At 46.0% G+C, this 26,753-nt stretch overlaps 1 protein-coding gene across 2 annotated transcripts in view; it reads right to left on the bottom strand.

Moving 5' to 3' along the window:
• arhgef10la (Rho guanine nucleotide exchange factor (GEF) 10-like a) overlaps positions 1-26,753 on the bottom strand; it is a 79,258-nt gene that overhangs the window by 29,408 nt on the left and 23,097 nt on the right. For both annotated transcript variants that reach the window (XM_057031471.1, XM_057031472.1), the window contains 7 exons: positions 23,745-23,837; positions 23,356-23,526; positions 20,169-20,314; positions 15,207-15,379; positions 12,871-12,986; positions 11,802-11,929; positions 5,863-5,963 (listed from right to left, as the gene is read on the bottom strand). In XM_057031471.1, the coding sequence (XP_056887451.1) occupies positions 5,863-5,963; positions 11,802-11,929; positions 12,871-12,986; positions 15,207-15,379; positions 20,169-20,314; positions 23,356-23,526; positions 23,745-23,837 (928 nt within the window). The remainder of the gene's footprint in view (positions 1-5,862; positions 5,964-11,801; positions 11,930-12,870; positions 12,987-15,206; positions 15,380-20,168; positions 20,315-23,355; positions 23,527-23,744; positions 23,838-26,753) is intronic.

The following is a 26,753-nucleotide window of genomic DNA, read 5'->3' as shown; positions in this document are numbered from 1 at the left end:
ATTCAGCTCTACTCTGTTGCAGCTGGTCCACTATCAGCTGATTATCACAGGTCAGCTCATGCTGGTTTCTTCTCAGATCCCAGAGTCTCACTTATTCAACCTGTTGACCCGAATCGGCCACAGACTTGATCAGGTTTTAATGTAGTGAAACTAAGAGCTCTTTGGAGAGATACTTTTTTCCTCTCCAAAAGATACTTAGTGTTTCCCGGAGACAATGGCGCAGTGGTCTGGACGCTGGGTCCATTGATTGAAGCATTTTCAAGTTCAGTCCAGTTCAGTCCTTTTGTGGATGTGGTGAGAATTCCAGAGGCCAACTCATTTATTGCGATTTGCTTCGCTACATGGCCTGTTTCCAATATAATACACTGTAAAAGTGTTGTCCTTCAGTTTAATACAGTCCTCTTCCTGTTTAATGTAGTTCTGAGTTTAATATAGTTGGGATACTTTATTGGTTCATTTATACCGTGGCAGCCAACAAGCTGCAAATTATAGCACAAAATACTACTACTGTCGACTTGGTTTGGGCAACACCATTTCATAGTCTTCCTTATAAGGAAGACTATAAAAAGGATGGTCTGGATTGCAGATCATGTTCTTGTAAAGGAGCCAAGGGCAGCATAGACGTCTAAATGAAATGACAGATTTGATATTGTCGCTGAAAATGAGACAAACCTCTTTTCTTTTGTATCTGTGCACGACTGAGATGTAGCTATTGTTTGCTTTTTATGCAGCAGCGATGCTACAGGTATCTCTCGGTTTCACTGTGCCTGGATTTTAGATTACTGGTTTCAAACAAGGCTGTAAACAAGGGCGATCGCGGATAAGGAGAGACGGGAGGCAGCGGCGTTTGGCTTTGGACCTGCGCTAACTCACCTCCAGGTTCGTGGGGAATTAAGCAAATGTAGAATAAAAGGCAAAGATAGATAAAAGGACCGCCTGCATAGGAGGCAGTTTATATTTAGCAAATGCTAGCAAAAGAATGTTGTTAGAGCGCAGACCCCCTACAGCCATGACCTTGACTGCTCAAGGCAAACCCACAAATGGCATCAATGACATCAGCACGTAAGGTGCAGGAAACGTATAAGAGCCAGTGTTAAAATTCACTGTCAAAGAATTGGAATTGTTGAAAAATCCATGAATTCAGTCCTGGATGAATCATTTAACAGCGCACATAACACATCTTTAGGGGCACAAAAAAATGACATCAGGAGAAAGCTGTCAGGGAAACCGTCCCCCTACAAGCAGGCCGTGTGAATCCCTGAACTGATTAATGCTCTTGCAGTCTCAGTGCAGTCCCCACCCCCACCCCCACCTGTCTTCTCTGCAGTATTCATCACTATGGCACAGGTTATCACACAGTGGATTGAGAAGGTGTGTCAGAACTTCCAAGCACTCTACTGATCTATTGATCTGTATGCGAGGGAAGAAAATGGACTAACACACTCAAACGGATAACCACAGGTAACAGCGCACTGCTTGCCCTCTGGTCCCTGCTGGGGGCTGATTGCTTGCCTCAAAAGTCTTGCACACATTAATAGTTCCCCCCTCATCTTCACTATTGCCAGCATGCTTTTGTTTCAGCAGCAATCTCTCACAACTTGACAGGTCTCTTTGCTGCCAGTGAAGGCAATCAAGTATGTAGCTTTAACCCCATCCGAACTGGCTGGGGCTGCACCGGAGGGGCCACTTCATTGTGCAGTGAAAACGGCCCATTAATTAGGCTTGTGGCCATTTCAGGAAGCTTTCCTCACAAAGATCAGGGAGAGTCTGAGAGGCATAAACGATGCAGTGGTAAAGCAGGTTATTAATAGATGCTGGCACACTTGGCGAAGGAGAAACATGAAGCAATTTGCCCTTTTCTACTTCATGGCCTCTTGAAGTGAAAAACACCATTTACCAAAAAAGATGTCAGGCCTGGAGTCGCTGTTTTGTCAGAGAAAGAAAAACAACCACAGCCTCCAATTAGTACTTCAGTTACCAACAAGCGCGGGCTGCAAAATTTGACAGAAATGTGACAAGGTTCAGGTAACACATTGGTATTTGAACAGGCATTATTAATTGGACGCCTTTAACGGACAGGTTTGGGACAATTAATTCAATTATACTGTAACTTATCTAGTAAGTCACTAAATGAAGCATGGAAACATTAGCAGCAGGATTTACTAAACAAGGTCATGGGTGGCTACCTCTGCATCACTGGTTCCTCTGTAGTTCTCCCCTGAGCACAGCGCAGGCTGGCCCGCTCGCATCAATGAGACCATCCGTGAAATTAAAGCAATAACACACTGATTAGAATTACATCTGGCTAAATAGGATGGCAGCATGTGGTTGTAACACGATTAACATGTAATTGTAATCATGAGCGGTTTGATGCTTATGTATTTCCTTCAATAAAATCCATTAGCCATCCCGCGACCCAACCAAGCTTTGATGACGACGTCTGCATGAGTGATGTTGTTGTTTTAATCTATATTGCAGCAAACACTCTTTATTGTGTTTTTAAAGTTTGTCAATGTCAAATCACAAATGACCATGATATTTAAAGGCATCTATATATAATCACAGATGTGAACATGTGATATGATGCATAGACTGACCACATATCAAAAGAAAGGCTGCATGAGCATATCTGGGAAAATGTGTTTACTGGTGTCAATGTATTCATCAGTACATTCTGTGATGAATAGCGATTGAAATCCGAGCGTAATACTCCGGAATTTCGTATCTGTAGTATTAAGGTGATGCTACAAAGCTGTCAATAGTGCTGACAGGAGGGGGTTTATACGACTAGGGAAACAATCTCGGGCATTTGGAGTTTTAACCCTAATCTTCGTGGGTTTTCGTAGGTTTATATTCACAAGAAAACAAGTCACTTCAATAAATATACATTTGCTGTTTCCATTTGTAAGTGAAAGGCAAATAAATTACATTGACGTGCTTTTGAACCATCTGAATGCATTTTATTCCCTTTGACTCACTTATTATTCATGGCCTCCATAAAAGCCTGTGCAGTATGAATAACGTGCAAGATTGGGTTTGGAAAGGCCTGATGTTCACACAGCAACTACGGAGGAGGAGGAGGAGGGCGAACTACCACAGCTTGCTGGGGTCCTCATCAGAGTGTCTGCTCTACTGCTGATAAAGGTGTGTGCAGCAGGGTTAGGTGGCGGCTGCTGCGCTCCACTGCGCCCCTTTGACCCTGGCATTACTGATGGCACTCAGTGTTAAGTATATCATCCTAGCGGGGAGTTGACACAAGCTGTCACTGCCACATACATGTCACATCCTGCTGCGGAGGGGAAGCGACCGTTGGGTGAAGAATTCAAGTGTCCTTGTAAGTTTCCGCTGAGTGGCAAATAGTATTTCAAAAATCCAAGTGCAGCAAAGGATGAACAGCACAATGCTGAACTGAAAACATTCAGACCCGCATTCAGTCGAGCTGTCAACTGACACTGAATGAGCACATTGTAGCAGGTGTCGGAGGGACCGACACTTGGGCGTGGCACTGAAGAAATGGCCCTAATATGAGTCCTATTCAAGCATACAAAGGGTGTCCCCTGCCACTGCAGCTTCTACACTCAACTCTCGGTTTGAACTGTTAAAATGGCTGCCAGGTGGTTTGGCAAAAGGTAGCCAAAAAAAACAGCGAGACAGTCCTGCTGGTTTTCTCTGGTCCTGTCGACAAATAAGATAAAATAGAAATCTTTGGCTGCAATGAACAAAACGGCACAGAATTTCAGAGTGAGACCTTTGGGCTGGACCAGGGGTCCAGGGAAGAAAGGGTTCAATTCAATCTACCGTCTGTAAATTTAGAACCATCCGAGATCATTTTATCTTCCACTTTAACTTTAACAAAAACCCAAATTTTGAACAAGGCTGCCTTCCTGTAGTGGCTCTTAGTGTTAGCTTGTGTGTGCACGCTTCTGCTTGCACGCTTGTGTGTGCACGCCATCATGGCCAAATAAGCAGAGTAATGTCCTCAGCAGTTCTTTCTGCTGTTTCCTCCCCTGGATGACAACACACACTAACGAAGCGATGATGTAACAAAGACCTATTATGTAACACAAGGGTCTGACCTTTGGCCTGGGGGGGGGTCATAGGGAAGATTTTAAAAATGCAGAACAATTTTTTTCACCTTCATGGACACCAACTATGAAACAGGAGACAATGCAGAAATAGTCTATCCTCTCTCTTAAGATGGCTGCTCTCATTGGTCAAAAATCGCATGCGCGCGCACACACACACACACACACACACACACAAATATTCCATTGGACCACAGTGTGCACTCACTGAGGCATTGTTTCGATAAGCTTCTGGAATGTACCAAGATATAGATGTTGGTCACAAAGATCTTGTATTGATGATGGGACCTAGTCTTCTCCAGCACATCTCACAGCTTCTCTCAGGTTTGGACTCTCCAGAAAATGATCATGTCATGATCCCCAAACCACTCTTTCTTGACTTGCCTCACTGTGTGTGTGTGTGTGTGTGTGTGTGTGGTGCGTGCGTGCGTGCGTGCGTGCGTGCGTGCGTGCTCTTACTGTCACCATTAAACAGGACTTTCTACTGTTTGTTTTCTGTGTGGAGTCTGCATGTTCTCATCAAGTGTGCATCCAAAAACACAATCCAGCATATTGAGAATTCAAGTTGACCTTGAGAATGTGAGTATGAAGCTGTTTGGTCTGTACATTAGCGCCCTGCAGTGCACCTAGTGACTGGTGAAGCCACTCCTCGCCCTTCTCAGTGGACGGGACATGAAGCAGCCCTGCCAGAACTGGACCGCAACACAGAAAACCCATGCTGGCAACCTGAATTCCCATGATTCACTCTGTTTTCTAGACACTCCAATAAACAAACTACTGCCTCAATTTGACCATAAATGGACAATCGAAGTACATGTAAAAGTGAAAGTCGGACTTCCCTCTCCATCCAAATCCTAACACCCTGGCGGGTAGGCGCTTTGGTCGCAGTTAAAATAGACAACGCGTGTGCACATGCGCCTCAACCACAAGTTATTGAAGAAAGCCGGCGTTAGCGACACCATGACCACGCGGAAGTGTATTTAGAGACTTTTTCTGTTGTGTAAACTGGGACAAGAGTTGAATTCCAACAAGAAGCCAAAGTTCAACTGTGAGAACAGCCAATCACGGGCACCCACCATGTGATGATGTGGCTCTATGGCAGGGGTGGGCAAATCCAGTCCTCGAGGGCCAGATTCAAGCCAGACTTTCTGTCCTACAGGAAAATACTTTCACCTGGGGTTTCATTTACCTTGGTGAAAGCGGTTTCTCCCCGGTAGGATGCAAAACCTGGCTGGATTCCAGCCTTCATGGATTGGACTTGCCCATCAGTGGAGGCAAATCCATCCTGGAGGGTTGAATTCAAGCCGGGATTTCCATCCTACCAGGCAGGAAATGCTTTCACCAAGGTAAATGAAACCCCAGGTGAAAGTGTTTACCTGCAGGACAGAAAGTCTGGCTTGGATCCAGCCCTCGATGCTCACCCCTGCTCTATGTAGGACCACAGTAAAACCGAGGCTCTTTCTTTCGGACTCGTCTGGTCTCGGCCACCCCTGACTCAGACAGATCCACAATGTTCTGGGTGAATGTTTTAGCGGTTCAAAGAACTGAGCTGCTTTTTTTTTTTAAACCTCGAAGGTACCAGCTAAGAAGCGCCAGATCCCGTGCACCCTCAACCAGGGTAACACAAAAAGGCGAGTCAAGTGGAAACACATCATTAGAAAACAATTACTATGGGAACAACATATCCAAAATATTGTTATTGCATTTCAAAAACTTGCAATATTTGGCTTCAATAAGAAGGTAACACTGGATGTGCGTGAGTGTGTTTTGGGCTTACGGAGTGCAATTTTGGCCAGGTGCAGACGATTGACCCAGGATATCTTACTGAGGGGACTGGGAGTGTTCAGCACCACCATGAAGCTGACGGGACGCCCTGACCTGCAGAAACAGAGACACACACACATTAATGACCTGGTTGAGCCAAGACAACGGCTACACCAGAGAAGAGAGCTGCAAATATAACGACTCTGTGTTTTTGGATAGACAGACCCTTGCTGTTCAAACATAACCCACACGATGACGCTGTCTGGATCAAAGCAGCATGAAGACTGTCCTGGTGGGGCTTCAAAGGGAAATCTAGTCCAAAAAGTCTGAGGCATCTGTGGTAATATGAGCCAACTTAAATCATTTAGAGACCTCGCTCAGGGTCAGGTGACTGAGTCATGTGACTAAGACAGGAAAAAAGAGCGAAAAGAACAAAATACTAGAATGCATTAACATCAAAAACATCGCATTAGGGCCTCATTTAGACTCAGATATGATGTGGCTTTCATTGTGTAGACCCAGAAGGTCTTGGGTGCAGGAGGTGCTTCAGTCTGTTGCCTCCTCTGAGGGACAGCTGGAAATGAGCGTTCTGGGGGTATACATTTGTGTTCAGCCAGTTATTCTTCAAGTTGTTTTGGTGTGGCCATGATAGAAACACCCACATTCACACTCCAGTCGAATCAAGTATGTGTTGTTCCAATGGCAAAGCTGCAGCAGGAAGAGGTCTTCAAAATCGTTGGCTTTTCTCGAAGGTCCGGCAGCGTCGGCAACCTGCACACGTGCCACTAACTTGCCTGTGTTTGTGGTCCCTGAGAAACAAAAGGCCTTTTCACAGTACCCAGAGTGCTGATATGCACCAGTTCGGTCTTTATGCTGCTTTTCATCCACCATCCCATCGATCCGTTGTCCTCGAATGCCACCTGAGCAGTTTGTCACTACTCGGAGCAGCAATCACGCCTTTCTATTTTCCATGTGCTACATATTCATCCATCTATATAGATACAATCCCATGAGTCATTATCACATGTCATATATATTATTAAAGAAAGGGATTGAAGTAGACTAAAGTTTGTTGGTGCCCAAAAACAAGAAAAAAATTAACTTTGACCAGCAACACCTGTTTGTTTTTTTTATCAACATTAATCATCTATCTATCAACCTATTTTGTGTTATCTTGTGAAGGTTTTTCACTGAAAACGCAGCAAGGTTGTTGTTACTCAGCCCTACAGAAAGGAAGCATCCGAAAAGAGCGGAAAACACTGCACAGGTCTTTCTTCACCCTAAAACTGTGATGCCATTGATATGTGAAGCAGCAGCCAAACACTACAAAGCTGGAGAACTTTGCGGAGGCACCATAAAGTCTGCAGTGGGAAGAGCACTTCAAAATGAAACCAGAACTTTGGACAGAACTTCGTCTTAAGTCCACAGCAATCTTGGAGACCACTGATCTCCAAAGCACGCTCTAACCTGAACTACTGCACATTCTTCCAAAGCATTTCACTGTCACTCAAATCTGATGTTGCAAATATTACAGAAAGAACTTATGACAGCGTCAGACTAAAATATTCTGTCGACTGATCCTGTGCACTCGGGATCATCTCTAGTTACTTTAAAAGTAACTAGACTTGCACCTAACCACACTACTGCTACCAGGTAACAAGAAGCAGTCTGAAAAATGGATAAAGTAAAAGCTGTGGAAACAGGACCGTCGGAGCCCAGCAAGAACCCGTCCCATTTAAACGGGTCAGAAAAATGTTGCAAATCTGTGGTCATGATTTGAAATCTGGTTAACAAAAAGGCTGATGTGATTGGATGGGAAATAACAAGCACAATAGTCTTTACTGCACTAAATATCCTCAACCCCTGTCTTGCTCGTGTGCTGCTAGAGCACCCTCTGGTGGCTGGAAATACCCATTCAGATTCAGAAAACTAGTTATCCCGGTGGAGCGAGTGACGAAGTCTATAAATGAGCTGCATCACTCTACAAGCTGCGGGGTGGGGGGGTAGCGGCTCGTACTTTCGGACGCTTGATCGTTAGATCACGTGCGATTTGTGTTTTTGCGCACACTAAGTTTTAGTGAATTGTTTTCTCTTAATTATTCCAATTGTTTGGTGTTTGAAACATGGGAAAAAATGATATATCCTTATGAAGCCACGTCAAACAAGGCTGGTCAGAACTGCCAGTGTGAAATGGGTTGGATGGATTCAAACAGAGGAGTGTACCTTTGCAGGGCTGGGAAAGTTCTGGAGTACAAGTGTCTGTAATTGCTTTGGTTTATTGTGTCAAGTGGCTGTTGAATCCCCATGGCAACACAGAAACTACTAACCTCTCACAGATTTGTCCTTTGAGATTTGCAATGGCAAAGATCAATATTTACATTTTTCTTTGTACTCCAGTGCACTCACCGATCAAGCAAATGGCTCCTGAAGTTGCTCAATCAGAGGTGTGTTCGCTCTAAGAAGCAGGAGCCAATTAGAAAGTCTCTTCTCATTAACTTTAGAAAAAGAACTATTGTGTCTATGGATGAAAGGTAGCCAGCAGAAGCCCCCAAAAGGTCTTTATCTCTGGACAAAATTAAGCACAGCAAATTCTGTTAGGAGAAGAAAACCCTCCATCCCCAGGGCAAAACTTCCTATTACAGGTGTTCCTGTACTCATCAGTGTGTCAGCTCAGCTGAAATGTGGTCAATTCTGTGCATTCTCAATGGTCTTTAGCAAGCTGGCTGACCCCTTACAGATGCACCAGGACAGGACAGGACAGGACAGGACAGGACAGGACAGGACAGGACAGGACATTCTCTGGGGATGTCTGGCCAGCAAAGCTCTGATGGCAATCAATAGTTGTCATTAATCAATAGCAAAGCGAGCGATCAGGGACTAACTGTGCAGGGGCCCTGCTAACAGTCTCCTATGTGCTTCTCCATTCACCATCTGTGTGTGTGAGTGTGTGTATTAAAAACACTCATTTGCATCGTGGACATACAGGAGCAGAGAAACCCGGCAGCCTGCTCATTCATCTCATCCACTGCTCCGCCCTCGTTCACCCCCCACAATCTGCGTCACCCTGGCCGGTGTGAATGGTTCTGGTCCCGCTGGTCCACCTGTCGCTTGTCCAGCCTGAGGCTCCTGGCCAGCGTAGCCACACATCACAAGGCCTCAATTACATTGCTATTACACAAGCGTTGCTTCCACACTCTCTCCTTTATGCCTTCATCTCCGTTCACCTAATCCATCTCTGGAGGGCTGTGGCACTAACACTGCACGAGTTTATCCCTCCCTCATTTTTATCCACCCCCATTAACAGGCATCCATTGTGATGTACCATTATTACAATTCCATGTTCCAGTACTGGTCGCTATGAATGCATGGAGAGAGACACTCACCATAACAATGGAACCTGCAACAGAATCAACATCTTTTCAGCAAAATGTTGGAAGAACTTGTTCTTTCAGTACAAACCCCTGAAAATCATACAGACCCACATAAAGTGTTATAAATCTAATGACATCTGATGACAAGTCTACCATGTGTCTTTTAGCCCAAGTCAAATACACAAAAGCTATAGTGCCACTGGTGGCAGCCCTATTCTGGGCCAGATTAATGGTTCTTTAGCAACATCTTATGAAAGCCTGACTGTCAAGGTTTCGTTGCTTAAAAAAAACCATCACTGGATCCTGACGTATTAGCAAATTACAGGCCGATATCCAACCTTCCGTTTATCTCTAAAATTCTCGAGAAGGTTGTGGTGACGCAGTTACTGGAGCACCTGCAGAGGAACAGTCTGTTTGAGATGTTTCAGTCAGGCTTTAGAGCTCATCACAGCACAGAAACAGCACTTCTTAAAGTTACTAATGATCTTCTCATAGCTTCAGATCATGGACTGGTCTCTATGCTGGTTCTGCTGGACCTCAGTGCTGCTTTTGATACAGTTGATCACAGCATCCTGTTACAGAGACTGGAACATGTGACTGGTATTAATGGGGCAGCACTAGACTGGTTTATATCATACTTATCTGATAGATACCAGTTTGCTCATGTCCATGGTGTTCCCTCTTCATACAGTAGGGTTAGCCATGGAGTTCCTCAAGGTTCTGTACTTGGACCAATCCTTTTCACCTTGTACATGCTTCCCTTAGGAAACATTATTCGGCAGCATGGGATAAATTTTCATTGTTATGCTGATGACATTCAGCTTTATTTATCCATGAAACCAGAGGAGACAGAGAAGTTAGTGAAGCTCCAGACCTGTCTTAAAGACAAAGTCCTGGATGTCTTCAAATTTCCTCCTCCTAAACTCAGGAAAAACTGAGGTCATGGTGTTTGGTCCTGAACCTCTCATGGATAGATTACATCACATGATCACTCTAGATGGTATCTCATTAAGATCTAGTCTCTCCGCGAGGAATCTTGGAGTAACTTTTGACCAAAATCTCTCCTTCAACTCACACATTAAAACAGTCCCTAGAAGTGCCTTTTTTCATCTGAGGAACATCACAAAGATCAGGAAACTACTGACGCGGCATGATGCTGAAAAGTTAGTCCATGCATTTGTTACTTCCAGGCTGGACTATTGTAATTCTTTATTATCAGGGTGTCCAAACAACTCTTTAAGAAGCCTCCAGTTGATCTAAAATGCTGCAGCCAGGGTTCTGACAGGTACAGTGAGACCTCTACTTACAAACGTCTCTACATGTGAATTTTTCAGGTTATGAAGTGTCTCAACGGGAAAATATTTCCTCTTGTTACGAAGGAAATTTCAGGATACGAAGGTCAAAAATACGCTACCGCTGCTACTCGCGGAGTTTAGTGAACACAAACTTGCCTGTAGTTGCTCTGCCATTGGCTATCGCCTAGCATTTTCCTGTCATCCCATTGGCTAGGAGGGACGTCAATCTGTACAAGTTTGTGTGTATCCCAGCGTCGCCTTCGTTTCACTTTTATTTATTGTGGGTGTTCGTATGTTTGTCCATTAGATGGCAGTGTTACCACAAGTGTTAACGTTCGTTGCTAGTAATGACGGCTAATGTAAGATTAGCCTGTAATAAAGTTCATTTTGTTCCTGGAGAAGCCTTGCACTGAATTCCTACATTTATTGTGCGGTGATCTAATTGTAACATGTATTTGTTACATGTTTTGATGCATTTTTATGATTTATTAAAAAAAATTATGTTCAGATTTTTGGGTGCTTGGAACGGATTAGGGCATTTACATGGAAAACACGTCTCTACTTACGTAATTTTCAGGTTACAAAGCAACTTCTGGAATGAATTAAATTTGTAAGTAGAGGTCCCATTGTATTGACAAAAGAGATCACATAACTCCTGTACTGGCGTCTCTTCATTGGCTGCCCATTACATTTAGAATAATTTTTAAAACCCTTCTTTTGACCTACAAGGTCCTCAGAGGCCTAGCTCCATCCTACCTGGAGGAGCTAGTGATACCTTACCAGCCCAATAGGCCGCTCCGCTCTCAGAATGCTGGTCTACTTGTGGTTCCCAGAGTCTCTAGGAGTAGAATGGGGGGCCGAGCATTTAGCTACCAGGCCCCCCTGCTATGGAACCACATCCCTGTCCAGGTACGGGAGGCTGACTCCATCGCTGCTTTTAACATCAGACTTAAAACCTACCTCTTTGAAAAAGCTTATTGTTACTAAGTCTGCAGTTCCAGTTATTATCATAGACAGACAAACTATCATACTTAGGGGGTCATCTAATCATTAGGTTAACATCTTAGCTACGCTGTTATAGGCCAAGGCTGCCGGGGTGTAGTTTGTGTAGTTTTTCATTGCATCCGTCATTGCATTTCACCCCAAACTCCTTCAGATGGATTATCTCTCATTATTAAACTAGAGGGAATCTTCGTAGCCTCTCACCTGTGAGGAACTTCTTGTTATTATTGGTGTTGACTGACACAAGCCCATTGAAGCCCACTTACATGTCAACGAGTACTCACTTATCTGGCCTCCCAGGTACCTGGAGGCGAAGGCGACATTTGTTAGCACTCTGGATCTGTTCTTCTTTGATGCGAATAAGCCTCTGCAGGGCCAGACACCAGTCCTGGGCCACGGTGGTGTTCAAGTTCTACAACAAAGACGGAGAGACGTGCACAGACATTTAACAAGCATACAGCAGGTGCCAGGTAGAACAATGCATGCAGAACAACCGCTTTAGCTCTTTAATGCACTGTGGCTGGCGTTCATGTGCGTTACAACAACATCGTTAGCCTAAACCATCAGGCCTATTCCGGAGTTTGAGGATTGGCCAAATGGTGAATTTGAACTAATCTTGTGTGTGAACATGAAAGGTTTTTATTCTTTGCTCTACGATGAGCTTGTAGCTTGTCTACGGTGTCTGGCGGCTGTTGCTGCTGATAAATCAATTTAAATGGGTGAAAAATGAAGACTCTTCTTGGGTCCATTCAGTGTAAAGTGGTAAAGGTGTTAGCGTGAGCCTGAAGAGCCCTTTGGTGATTGTTGGAGAGCACGCTCCCCACAGGCGCTTTCAAGGCTTTAGTGGCACACCGCTGGCGCATGTCCTGGTTTTAGGCACCGCTGCTTTTTTTTGCAAAATAGTAAAACAGCATTTCTGCCAACTGTGTCAGAGGGTGACATGTTGTCTAATACTGTAGCACCATTTTTAAAGTTTGAACCTGTGCGTTTGAGAGGCACACCGCTGAGCTTTTATCCCAACTAATGGCCGAATTGCCAATTAAAGGGAAGCAAACTGAAACTGGAGAGACTTCGCCAAACAAAAATCTCCATTTGCCCTGAATTCAGCGATTTAAATGACTCTTGAAGCTCGACTTGGTTTTCTCTCCCTCAGTGGATCTCTTGATCGTTCTCAGGCTATAAGAGATGGGTATTTCATACCCATCTTGGCATTTGGAGATTCAGCTCAATCGTCAATGTGCTCTCTTTCAAACAACAGCACGCTAAAGGGGTCAGTGCAGCTTGAGAAGCATCCAGTTGTCTGGCCTTCAGTTTTCCGCTCCAATGCTCCACCAATAAGAAACGAGCAAACACCTGGTACATCCCCTGTAACGTGCCCACAAGAAGAGTGACGTCCTCCACAACCGAAAGGTCATGTTGCAGTTCCTGCAGCTCCTGGTAGAGTCGCGGAGGCCCCATGAAGTTTCTACCTAAGGAAATGAGAAAACATATCACCTTAGTCTGCAGGGAAGATCTCTCCTGGACATAAATCCAGCTGGAGGGTTTTTAGTGGCTGCATGGAAAATAGTGTGTAAAACCGCTCTTATTGGTGTGCCATTTTAAACCCCTAGCAATCTTATATTGACAGCTAATTATTGCCGATCCACACCATGACAGCAGTGTGAAGAGTCTAATAAGTTCCGAAGGTAGACTTGGCATCCAGAGAGACATGAAGGCAGAATCTAAGGAAGTGTTGGGCGGGATTGTTCATCTAATAGCTCCCGTGGGGCTACTGGACTCTGCATGAGAATGAACCAAGAACAAGAGGAGTTGCTGAACCCATGGGCCCCAGCACCTGCTGATGGCACACAGTAGCTATATGAATGTCCACCAGACAACAGCTAAATAGTGTCCACAGCCAAAAGTCACATGGATCTAAATCAGACTCTGCAGAGTTAGAAGGCCATCTGGCATTGAACTCCAAAAGCCCTGAGAAATTTCTCCCTGTTTGCCTTGTGGTTGCTGGGAGGACAGAAGCATTTTCCAACTGAATGAAAACTGACACTATTTCATGTTATACATAATTATGCTGTACAACGGCGAACATTTGTTCTAATTTTTCAAAGTCTCAAGAGCGCCCATATTTTTTTTAAAAAGAATGAATTTTACATTTCCCAACAAATTAAGAATAATATATTTGACAGAGCTCTGTGGCTCTGGAGACCTGCTGCTCCCATCACACCAATCAGAAAATGCACACAACACCCGGGAAATTGAAAAAAGGGATACCATCCGAGATATGGACGATGGGCTTAAAAATCACATCATACTGCTTGTAAAGTGAGGTGTTGATGAATTATGGTTGAGGAGAAATCGATAATTAGACCCTTTTTCAATGCTACAAATGGAAATGAGATGTGGTGTTAAATTGCAGGAGTTTATGTTGTGAATGTAAATGTTTTCTCAGTGCACTCGTAAGGCTGTATCACTGCCTCAGGGAAAAAACAGGCCAACGGAGGTTAAGGCCAGACAAAAAGTATTAAAGACCTTCTGGAATACTTCCTGAAGGGAACACGGGTCAAATGGAAAAGCCTGATGGAAAGTTCTGTGGCTGAAGCCTCTGATGTCACACTGCTGAGTAAAGTGAAAGGAAGTGAAGCCTGCACGTCTCTAAGAGAATTTCCATTTGGGCTTTCTGTATAGAACAGTAACAGTGATGACACCATGTTGGAAAATGTAATACAATAGAAAAATAGAGATAGAATAATTACACATAGATGTCCTGATCCAGTGCTCGTTGTGGAGGGCATTTAAAAGAGTTTGTTGACAGCAAAGGCAGAGAGAAGACTGTATTAAGAGCAAACCTCAAATGATCCCGCTAGTTTGAGGAAAAGTTTTGGCCCCAAACTACCTGAGAGCACCAAGAGGAAAACCCAATCCTGTGGGAATTGAACCAACTCTCAAAACAGGAGCTGCTTTCCAAGCATGACATGGGGATCTGTGAAGAAGGCCCCATTAATATTTAAGTCAGGAGCAGGAACGGTGAAAAAGCTGCACCGCTCCACCCTGACAAGGCTTTTCATCTCCAGCGGATTTCTCTGGGAACATCATCATGTGTTAGCCTAAGTTTAGTGACGGAGTGCTGCTGTTTCAACCGGAATGCCACCTACTGCTACCAGCTCTCGATTTGAGCCTGCAAAGGAAAGGGATAGTCTCTAGGTTGATAATGTTTGTTGTCTATCAGAGTGTGATAGAATCACAGTAATCCAAATTCCTGCATTAGGGACATTACAGAAACTGCACGTGGAGGACTCTGAGCTGGACTAAAATTGGCCCAGAGAACTCAGAAGGAGGTGGGACCACCACCGCCAGCTACCTCGGTTGTTAGTGGATTTGTGAAAGCACGTGGACGGCTGTTTCCAGGCGGCCTGCTGTGGTAGCGACTGGTACGAACCTATCGAGTTATGGCGAGGTAGTGTTGGCACGCCGAGATCACCGCCATGCTGAATCAGATGGTATGAGCAGTGCGCCAAGTATCGACATGTACAGTCGCCCACTGCTACTGTTGATTTAGCCGTGGCTGCTGCTGCCACGGCGGCTAACTTCTTCACGCATTGTCATGGTGTGATGTAAAAAGTCAACTGGTGTGGCACCAGAACAATAGCGTAAACCAGTGCAAACGGTCTCTTTTCTGTTGTTGTTTGTCCTACCTGAGAGGCAGGCGCCTCCTGGCCATTTGGTGCCACTCTGCGGGAACAGGGTCTCTTTGTTCTGAGAGCCCTCCTGCCCCACCTCCACCACCTGCACCTGTTGTATCGGGGCGCTCCATTTCATGGTGTACTTGGGGCCAATGGGGACCAGACTGCTGATATCTGGAGGACTCCTGGCAAAGAAAGAAAATAAATGGGTGAAGAAGACTGCACATGATCTACAAAAGCTGCAAGTGTATAAAACCAGGTTCAAAATTGGCAGCTGGAACGAAGCTGATCCACTAACCAGGTGCCCCGAGGACTGGATCTTTCAGCTCAGCAAAATGACGCAGGCAGAATACAGACATATGATCCGAGGACACAAAAAAACTGGACGGAGAAGATGCCAATTCAGTAGTTGGATTTCTAACAACAATGCAATTGACCAAACCGAAAAGGTGCTTTGGGGTTCACACTGGCTGCGGGTACCCAGAATCTGCCAGACGTGTCAACACCTTTGGTCAGAAATAAAAAGAGACACCATCTATGCAGCAGGGCCATTTTGGAGCTGCTGATGACCTACGAGCGGATTTAAAGGAGTCATTCCACAGAAACTCCTCGCCTTCTCTTGCGTCTGGATCGCAACTGTGCACCATCGCAGTTAACACCGTCCTCAGAGAGTAGTTTTTCAATGCGTCTTCATGACGACAGCTGGTAGCACATGCATTAAATAGAGTGGTTTGCACCACTATTCTAACAAAAATTGCACATGGAATCACAGAGGACACACCCACTAATAGAACCTGCAATTTTCTTAGTTTCGTTTAGTTTTCTCCCGCTTATTCGGATCCGGGTCGCGGGGGCAGCAGGTTCAGGAGGGATGCCCAGACAGCCCTCTCCCCGGCCACTTCCATCAGCTCCTCCGGGGGCACCCCCAGCCGCTCCCAAGCCAGGCGAGAGATGTAATCTCTCCACCTAGTCCTGGGCCGGCCACGAGGCCGGAACACCTCTAAAGGGAGGCGTCCGGAAGGCATCCTAGCCAGATGCCCGAGCCACCCCAACTGACTCCTCTCGATGTGGAGAAGCAGTGGTTCTACTGCAAGCTCCTCCCGGATGTCCGAGCTTCTCACCCTATCTCTAAGGCTGAGCCCGGCCACCCTGCGAAGGAAACTCATTTCAGCCGCTTGTATCCGCGATCTCGTTCTTTCGGTTATCACCCAACATTGATGGCCACAGGTGAGGATTGGGACGTAGATCGACCGGTAAATCGAGAGCCTTGCCTTCCGGCTCAGCTCCTTCTTCACCACGACGGAACGGTTAAGCGCTTGCATCACTGCTGACGCCGCTCCGATCCGCCTGTTGATCTCACGTTCCATCCTACCCTCACTCGTGAACAAGATCCTGAGATACTTGAACTCCTCCACCTGGGGTAGGACCTCCTCCCCAACCCGGAGAAGGCACTCTACCTTTTTCTGAGCGAGGACCATGGACTCTGACTTGCAGGTGCTGATTCGCATCCCTGCCGCTTCACACTCGGTCGCGAACCGTCCCAGCATTTGTTGGAGGTCCCTGTTCGATGGCGCCAGAAGAACTACGAGTACCGCAAAAAGCAGCGATGAGATCTTCCGCCCACCGAACTCGACACCCTCTGCTCCCCGGCTGCGCCTAGAAATTCTGTCTATAAAGGTTATGAACAGAACCGGTGACAAAGGGCAGCCCTGGCGGAGTCCAACCCTCACTGGGAACGAGTCCAACTTACAACCAGCTATCCGGACCAAGCTCCTGCTCCTTTGCTACAGGGACTGGACGACCATTATCAAGGGACCTTCCGCACCATAGTCCCGGAGCACCCCCCACAGGATGCCCCTGGGGACCCGGTCATAAGCCTTTCACAAGTCCACAAAGCACATGTGGACTGGTTGGGCAAATTCCCAACTCCCCTCAAGCACCCCAGCAAGGGTAAAAAGCTGATCCGTGGTTCCACGACCGGGTCGAAACCCGCATTGTTTCTCCTCGATGAGAGGTTCTACTATCAGTCTAATCCTATTTTTCCAGCAACCTGGCATAGACTTTCCCAGGGAGGCTGAGGAGTGTGACCCCCCTATAGTTGGAACACACCCTCTGGTCCCCACTCTTGAAAATAGGGACCAACACCCCAGTCTGCCAGTCCAAGGAACCCCCGATGTCCACGCTATGTTGCAGAGGCTTGTCAATCGGGACAGCCCTACAACACCAGAGCCTTAAGATACCCCAGGCGGATCTCATCCGCTCCTGGAGCTCCGCCGCCAGGCAGCTGTTTCACTACCTCGGCAACTTCCGCTCCAGAAATTGGATGGTCCACCTCCTGGTCATCCGCCTCTGTTTCACATTGAGGATACGTGTTGGTAGGATTGAGGAGCTCCTGGAAGTATTCCTTCCATGGCCGGATAATTGCCCCAGGAGACGTCAGCAGCTCCCCACGCACACTTAACACGGTGTGGGCGAGTTGCCGCCTGCCGCCCCTAAGGCGCCGGACAGTTTGCCAGAATTTTCTCAGAGCAGACCGAAAGTGTTCCTCCATAGCCTCACCGAACTCCTCCCATGCCCGAGTTTTTGCCTCCGCGACTGTCACGGCCGCAACCCGCTTAGCCAACCTGTACCGGTCAGCTGCTTCTGGAGACCCACAGACCAGCCATGACCTGTAGGCCTCTTTCTTCAGCCTGACGGCTCACCTCTGGTGTCCACCATCGGGTACGGGGATTACCGCCACGACCAGCACCAGCGGCCTTGCAGCCACAGCTCGCGACAGCTGCCTCGACAATGGCGGAGCTGAACATGGCCCATTCAGACTCAATGTCCCCTACCGCCCTTGGAACGCGATCAAAGCTCATTCAGAGGTGGAAGTTGAAGACCAGCCTGACAGGTTCCTCCACCAAGCGTTCCCAACGGACCCTCACTAAGCGTTTGGGCCTGCCAGGTCTGCGTGGTGGCTCCCCCCACATGATCCAACTCACCACCAGGTAGTGATCAGTTGACAGCTCTGCTCCTCTCTTCACCCGAGTGTCTAAAACATATGGCCGCAGATCAGCTGACACGACTATGAAGTCAATCATTGACCTACGGCCCAGGCCGTCATGGTGCCAAGAGCACCGATGAACAACCTTATGCTCGAACATAGTGTTAGTTATGGCCAAACTACGACTAGCACAGAAGTCCAATAACTGAACACCACTCTGGTTCTGATCGGGCACACGATTCCTCCCAATCACGCCCTTCCAGGTCATGCTGTCATTGCACACGTGAGCGTTGAAGTCTCCCAGCAGCACGATGGAGTCCCTAGTTGGGACACTGTCCAGCGTCCGTCCTAGATCCTCCAAAAAGGGCGGGTACTCTGAACTATTGTTTGGTGCATACGCACAAACAACCGTCAGAATCCGTTCCCTGACCCAAAGGCGCAGGCAACCCTTTCGCTCGACTGAGAGAACCCCTACGTCGAACTAGAGAGTCTGGGGGCAAGCAAAAAGCCCACCCCCGCTCTCCGTCTCTCGCCGCAACTCCAGCGTAGAAGAGTGTCCAACCCCCCTCAAGGACTTGGGTTCCTGAGCCGACGCTATGTGTGGAGGTGAGGCCGATCATATCTAGTCGGTAGCGCTCAACCTCCCCCACAAGCTCCAGCTCTTTCCCTGCCAGAGATGTGACATTCCATGTTCCAAAAGCCAATTTCCATAACCGAGGATCGGACCGCCAAGGCCCCTCCCTTGGTCCGCAGCCCAATCCACACTGCACCGGACCCTTCATGTTCCTCCTGCGGGTGGTGGGTCCACTGGAGACGGGAGTGTCCACGTAGCTGGTTTGGGCTGGGCCCGGCCGGGCCCCATGGACATAGGCCCGGCCACCAGGCGCTCACTATCGAGCCCCAGCCCCAGCTCGCTCTGAAATGGACGTTTTGCAAATGACGGCACAATGAAGGAAGCAGAAAAAAATGACTTGTTATGCATGAGCCCCAACAGTCTCATCCTGGCAACATATTATTGTCTTTGCTGCTACATCTGAAGCCAAGACACAACATGACTTTTAACTGAGACGGACAAGTCGGGTTTTTTTTCCACAAATGCTGCTGAATTCAAAATATCTGCATCGACATAAAACAAAAGACAATTTCTGTACAATGTCCCTATTTAAAAAAATCTGTACATTCCAGATTTCGCCACATGGAAATCCCATTTGTCAAAACGATTTTACTTTAACATTTTGAGGACATTTTACAGCAAGAAAAAAAACGAAGGCAAAAAACTCCAACGGTAGAGAGGAAGAAAAAAACGCGAGTGGAAATGAGGATCACTAAGAGCATCATGCTCAGCACCAAAACTCTGCCCCTGACTGTGTGCAGAAGTTGGTGATGTTCATGGATGACGGGTATCATGGAGGACAGGCAGCTGCAGATTCAGGACAACCAGGTTAAGATGGAGACGGGGGGTCATTACTTAGCAGGAAGAAGAGAAAGGCCCTTCAGTGACATCTTGGAGGAGCTTTGCAAACATTTCTTTTCTTTCTGAGACAGTAAAGTGACTAATAATACCTCTGATTAATACCTCTGGCTGCCAGACGAGACAGAGAAAAGCAGCTCAAACTAGATTCAAGTCATTCCAATCAACCACCAGTCACTGTAGTTGGGAATTCTACCATCCGTTTAAAGCTGATGAAGCTCTCTGGACATCTGATCGTGCTGAAAGACCTCAGACAGATTTTTCTTTGTATCTGGTAGTTTGCTGAAATAGCCTCACGAATCCCACAACATCACCTCTGATCTTCTTACCAACTAATACGGTAAGTGCTGCCAACATACAACCAGGATCAAACCATTAATGTAAATCCTTTAATTAAGCACGATTTAAGGTGCAAAAAAAAATTTTTTTTTCTATTCAGCTTCACTATTTTAAAGTTTGAGCAGAAAAGACATAATCTTCTGCATTTAGCTTGATTTGTTCAACTAAAGGGACTTACTTGACATTTATGTTGGCACAGACAAGCACATCTTCAAAGAGGAAGACTTTTCTCTCCTTTGACTTCAGGACTTGTCCCCGCTCACCATACACAGTTTCAATGAGGGTCTCACAGAGGATGAGAGAACCCTGTTCCAGGTTCAGTTGCTAAAAGGTACATGGAAAAAAGATCAAAGGTGGAGGAGAACACGTTAAAAAAGCCACGTCCACCAGAGTGCACAGTCACAAGGGCACGTATGGAAAATCACACATCACTTTCTACACTGCGTGCACAAGTAGGAGGCATGATGTCTTTCTGCTTCATGTTGCCCTAACCCTAACCCTGTCCTAACCCTCACCCTGTTATAGCCCTATCCCTAACCCTTTCCTAACCCTAACCCTCTCCCCGACCCTAACCCTGTCCTAACCCAGACCCTGTCCTAACCCTAACTCTATCCTAACCCTGTCCTATCCTTCACCCTAACACTGTCCTAACTCTAACCCTGTCCTAGCCCTAACCCCTAACCCTGTACTAACCCTAACTCTGTACTAACCTCTAACCCTGTACTAACCCCTGACCCAACCCTGTACAAACCCTAACCCTGTACTAACCCCAACCCTTTTGTAACCCCTAACCCTGTACTAACCCCTAACCTCTAACTCTGTACTAACCTCTAACCCAACCCTGTACAAACCCTAACCCTGTACTAAACCCAACCCTTTTGTAACCCCTAACCCTGTACTAACCCCTAACCTCTAACCCTGTACTAACCTCTAACCCTGTACAAACCTCTAACCTTAACCCTGTACTAACCCTATCACTGTACTAACCCCTAACCCTGCACTAACCCTGTACTAACCCTAACCCTGTACTAATCTCTAACCCTAACCCTGTACTAACCCTAACCATGTACTAACCTCTAACCCTGTACTAATCCTAACCCTAACTACAGAGCTCTTTGTCAATCCAAAATGTTAACAAACCCTCAAACCTGAATATTGAAGTAGTAAATGTGAAGTTTTGGCTTTCTTAAGACAATATCTACATGTACACCATTACTAGGCAACTAGTGGTGTGCAGAGTTATTACGCAACTAAATGAAAAACAAAGATTTTCCCTCCTCACTTGTTTATTTTACACCTGTTAAAGTGAGAATCATAAACGAATGCAAATTTTAAAAATAAACATTTTGGGAATTTAAAAGAAAACCTTTTCAAGGAGTTTGGGGTTAGGGTTAGTTGGTTAGGGGTTAGGCATTAGGGTTTAGGGGTTAGGTGTTAGGTTGAGTCAGTTAGGGTTTAAGATTGGAGTTAGGGTTAACCTAACCATCTTGAAGGCCTTTACTGGCCAGTGATGGAGGGTTGTCTTGCATAAAGTTCTTCTTGAAAATGCAGATTTTTTTCCTGTACCACTGCTTGAAGAAAGATGGAGATGAGGTCTGAGAGTTGATTATGTTCCATTTTCAACCTGAAAAGGTCCCACTAGCTCATCTTTAACACTACCTGCCCATACCAGTACCTGGTGTCTGAATCGAAGTGGAGCTCTGCGTCTATCACTGATCCAACCATGGGCCCGTCCATCTGGTCGGTTGGACCAGAGTCATTGAGTTATTTTCATCTCATCAGTCCACAAAATCCTTGAAAAATCTGTCTAGAGATTTCTTGGCCAATTCTGGATGTTTCAACCTATGTGTCTTGTCCAGAGGTGGTCGAGGTACAGCCTCTCATCCCTCTACCATGTCTCCGAGTACTGAACACCTCGTGCTTCTTGATACTCCATGTATGTTGCAGTTGTGGAATAGGGCAGCACTGGAGGATAATGGGTTCCTGGTAGTTTCATGCCTGATTTTTCTCAAATCTCTGGCAGTTGATTTGCATCTTATCTTCTCACCACTTTTCTTGTGACCCAGTTGACTATTTGCAACAAAATGTTGATGGTTCTTTGAACATGCCCCAATATCTGTGATATTTCAAGAGTGATAAATCCCTCTGAAAGATTTTTTTTACAATTTTGGACTTTCCAGAGTCAGTTAAGTCATTTTTTTTGGCCCATTTTTCCTGAGTTGAGGAATCTGCCAAATAATTAGGCACACCTTGATGTAAGGTGTTGATTTCCTTGGGCCCCACCCACTCGTTACACGAATACACATCACCTGATATGCATTACATCCAATAAGCATTCAAGTTTATACAGGTTGGAGTTCGAAATTAAAATGATGACATGGTCAAAATAATGCCTCATAATTGTGCACGCGGTGTAGATTTGCAAGACTTTTATGCTGTTGAAGGTCATTCGCACACATGTGATCTACAGTTACACCTCACATCCTAACCCCTATAAAACACTGTTAATGGTTAATGTTAAAGACTGAAAAAATAATGTCTCTCTCCGTTATGTGTCTGGCAGCGCTGTAGTGAAGGGCAGCGGCTCACATGTCCACTCAACAGGAAATGACTCATGCAACACAATTAGGGAGTCATTAGTCCCAGTGGAAGAGCCTTTTGATGGCTACAAAACAGAGAGCCTCAAGACACTGCTCAAGCTATTTTCTGGAGCAACAAAAAGCCCAAATTACACTGAATTGTGTGTGTGTGTGTGTGTGTGTGTGTGTGTGTGTGTGTGTGTGCGTGTGTGCGTGTGTGTGTGTGTGTGTGTGTGGGAGAGAGAGAGAGAGAGATGGAGAGAAAATAACACCCTGTTTACCCGAGAACAGCCTGTTGGTGACGGCATCATTATAAACTTGTGACATTTTCACGTACACAGACAACAACATGGAAAAAATTCACCATTTTCACCTCAAAGGTTGTCGTGTAAACAGGGTCTAAAAAAAAGGGAATAAAGAGACAAAGTCAGATCAGGAAGAGGAGAGTGTCCAGTGGAGTGAAAGAGGAAGCGTGACACAGACAAAGCCAGGAGGGGGGCCAGTGACAGGGTGAACAAGATCACTCTCTTACAGCTTCCAATTAAATGTCTCATTAACGGCCTAATTATTCTCATTCAGAGGAGCGTTTGTTCAAGTGTACAGTGGCAGTGCAGTAATTCGGTGTGGTAATGAATGATAGCAGGCATTATTTCTGTAAGATTATTGCTCCAAATAAAACCACATTCCTGGATTTGTGTGCAGGAACATTAGAGGTGCGCAGTAGTAACAAGGCGATAACAGAGTTACGTGAGTTTGTGATGTGCACGGACAGCGGAAGGCAGTCACCTTACTGAGCAGGCGGTCACTGACGCTGCGTGCTAGCTGTTGAGTTTCTGCAATCTGGTCGGCCACTCGTTTCTGCTCGTTCAACTTCTCCGCGAGCATCTCTAATTCTGTCAGAGCAAGCTGCAGGGGCAGGCGATCCACGTGGCCCTTTGGGGTGTTCTTCAGCATGTCCTGGCCAAAATGGTTGGGGGAAATGATTGGAGAAAAGAAACTAAAGTAGCAAGTTCACAACATCTAATTGGCTGGAGGCCTTGTCTTTCTTATGCTACCACTGCTATGGCTAGCTTGGCTATAGTTGCTCTGCAGCTGTGACCCAAAAAAGATGCTTCTCAGTTTATTCCCAGTATATTTTCATTACTGAAGAAGAAAATGAAATGACAATTTAGTACCTGCAGGAGTAAAATGAACTGTGGAAACCGCTGAATGGGCTTCACCATCAGGCCATACAGGGTGATCCGGTCAACACTGGATGCCTGCTTTCTCTGGACACAAAAGAGGGTGAAACTTTGAAGAAAGGTTGTGGAAATAGAAGCAGATATGTGACTGGTATACAATAAGAGAAGCCTCTATCAAAAATCCTTCAGCCTCAGCAGATTTTAATTTCATGCTTATGCTTCATGTATTGAGGTGGCTACAGGTCAGGGGAGAATTGTCTCCATTACTATTGCAGAAAGACAATATTAAAAGTAATAACTCGAGCAGTCGGGGACACAAGCATCACGTAAATATGCTTAGAAGATAAGACACCCTTGCAACTATAAAATGATGACAGTGATCATGTGAGGGATGAAATAACTTCCTGTGAAGAAAGTCTTATACACCTGTGTGGTAAATCAGAGCAGAGACCATTGTAGAAGCTTACCTCATTTATGATATTAATCAATATCCAAATGTCATTGTGAAGAGTGTAGCTCAAGAATTGTCGTTGCCTGCTCGCTGGTGCATTTACACCCTCATCGTGTTACATTTCGAGGGGAACAGTAGTGATTCTCTGGTGTATCTGAGGTTACAAAAGCTCTCCGTTGTGGGATTCGTCTCACACTATGAGGGAAGAATGCTGACTCCTGCAACACCGGCGGGTTCTAAACCATTTTCATCCACACCCGAGTCCACCTCTGGTCAGGCAAAGCACTTTCAAACCACCTCTGAGCGCTTGGCATGGACATGTTGAGAACAGGAGTGTCATTTCGAAACAGCGTTGGTGGGGTTGGGAGCTAGCAGCACCGCGACTCCAGCTCAAGCTCAGTTCCCCTTCACAGTCATGGCACGGCTGTGCTGTGTTTGAACATTTCTTGGCTGATAAACAGATTCCATCAGTCATTATTACTAAGAGCAGCCCCCAAACGGAGCTGGAGGAGAAATGGGCAAACAGTAAAAATGATTTTAGCCCTGTCAAAAGGATAAGACGAGCTCCGGTCCAAAGGCTGCATGACTTGAAGCAGATCTTCTAGATTTTTAGGCTTCCTAATAAAGTTCCGTTTGAGAAGAAAGGCAATAATTCCTTGTCCCACTTGGCTACTTTGAACTGTTCTCAAGTGCTTTGCAAAGACTGCATCAAGAATATTGCTTCCTTGTAAGTGGACCCCCAGCGAAATAGAAGGGAACTGTAGCACACCACTGAGGACCGGTTCTAGTCGCTATGGCAACCACATACCGTATTTTCACGACTATAAGGTGCACCTAAAACACTGAGATTTTCTCAAAAATTGACGGTGCGCCTTATAATATGGTGCGCCTTGTGTGTGGACTGAGTTCCAAAATCTGCTGTGCGCCTTTGGTGGGTGCACTATGGTAAACGCTCCGCCAATCGATTAGCGGCACACCTACGCATAAGGATCCCCTAAAATGGCGCCGGTCAAGCGACACGCTTATGAGGCTTACTTTAAACTGCAGGCCATCAAATATGCGGCTGAAAATGGCAATCGAGCAGCTGCAAGACATTTTAATGTAAATTAGTCTATAGTCAGAAGGTGGAGAAAACAAGAAAGTGAACGAAAGTGAGGAAGACGAAGCTGAGTTTCCACGGGAACAAAGCAAGGTGGCCCGAGCTGGAAGACCGAGTGGAACAGTTGGTGGTAGAACAGTTGGATGTGGAACAGCGAACAACTGGAAGGGGCGTCTCTACTGTCACCATTCGACAAAAGGCCAAAGCGATTGCTGAAGAAATGGACATTGAGCACTTCCAAGGAGGTCCGTCTTGGTGTTTTCACTTTATGAGGAGGCGGCATCTCTACATACGCGCAAGGACAACTGTTGCGCAGCGGCTGCCAGCGGATTACCAGGAGAGGGTGGCCATCTTCCCTAACCCTAACCAGGAGAGGGTGGCCATCTTCCGCACCTACTGCCGCGACAAGATAACCGCGCCCAGCCACATCACCAACATGGATGAGATCCCTCTGACTTTTAGCATCCCTTTGACCCAAAAAGTGGAGAAAAAGGGACCAGCACGGTGGCGATATGCACAACGGGGCACGAGAAGTCATCGTTCACTGTGGTTCTCGGCTGCCACGGAAACGGACAGAGCGCTGGATGACGGAAGGCGAACACTCCTTCACAAAGACTATGAGGCAGCGGCGGGCAAGTTATGCCACCATATGCGGGTGGATTGTAGACGCTTTCACAAAAGCCGGCATCAACGCTGAAGTGGAACCGGTCGGTGAGTCTGATTCAGATGATGAAGAAGAGGAAATCGGGATGTTGGACATTGAAATAGTGCAGCTGTTTCATTCAGATACAGAAGATGAAAATTTTGATGGTTTCGTGGCGGAAGGATGAATATTTTGTTCAACAAATGTGTCGAAACTCACCGTTTTACTTCCGTTGTCATTTTTTACTGTATGTTTCAGCATGCGCCTAATAATACGGCGCGCCTTATGTATGTTTTAAATACAGATATAGCACCATAACTGAGACTGGGCCTTTTATTACAGGTTATAGGTCGTGAAAATACGGTACATTTGATGTCATCAAACTACCACAGGAATTTGGAATTTTGTGTGTGAAACACATGTAGTGTTGCCTGCATTTTTACCTTTTCAGCGCGCACTAACGTGCACTTTAGTACTTTGCGTGAACAGAAGTCTGCTTCTGTTCTCGTGTTGACTTTTTTCACCCATCTACTGAGAATCGTTCACATCTACGCGTGACACAAATGTTCGATGGCAGGAAGGGGCGTAGCTAATAAAGAAATATGTTATCATTATTTATCATCGCTCTAAATAACTGTTGTTTTTTTACTCTTTTCCTGCATAAATGTCGACATGATGAACCAGCATCTGAAAGTAGCATCGCAGACACAGCTTAGTAACACCGATAGTTTCTGTGAGCTCCTCACTCTCATAGCAACAGTGTCCCAGCAACATAGTGGCCAATGAGCTCAAGCAGCACTCAAAACTGCC

Source organism: Takifugu flavidus, chromosome 4 (genome assembly GCF_003711565.1).
Source record: "Takifugu flavidus isolate HTHZ2018 chromosome 4, ASM371156v2, whole genome shotgun sequence".
Classification (NCBI taxonomy): Eukaryota; Metazoa; Chordata; class Actinopteri; order Tetraodontiformes; family Tetraodontidae; genus Takifugu; species Takifugu flavidus.
This window is presented reverse-complemented; position numbering and strand designations above follow the sequence as displayed.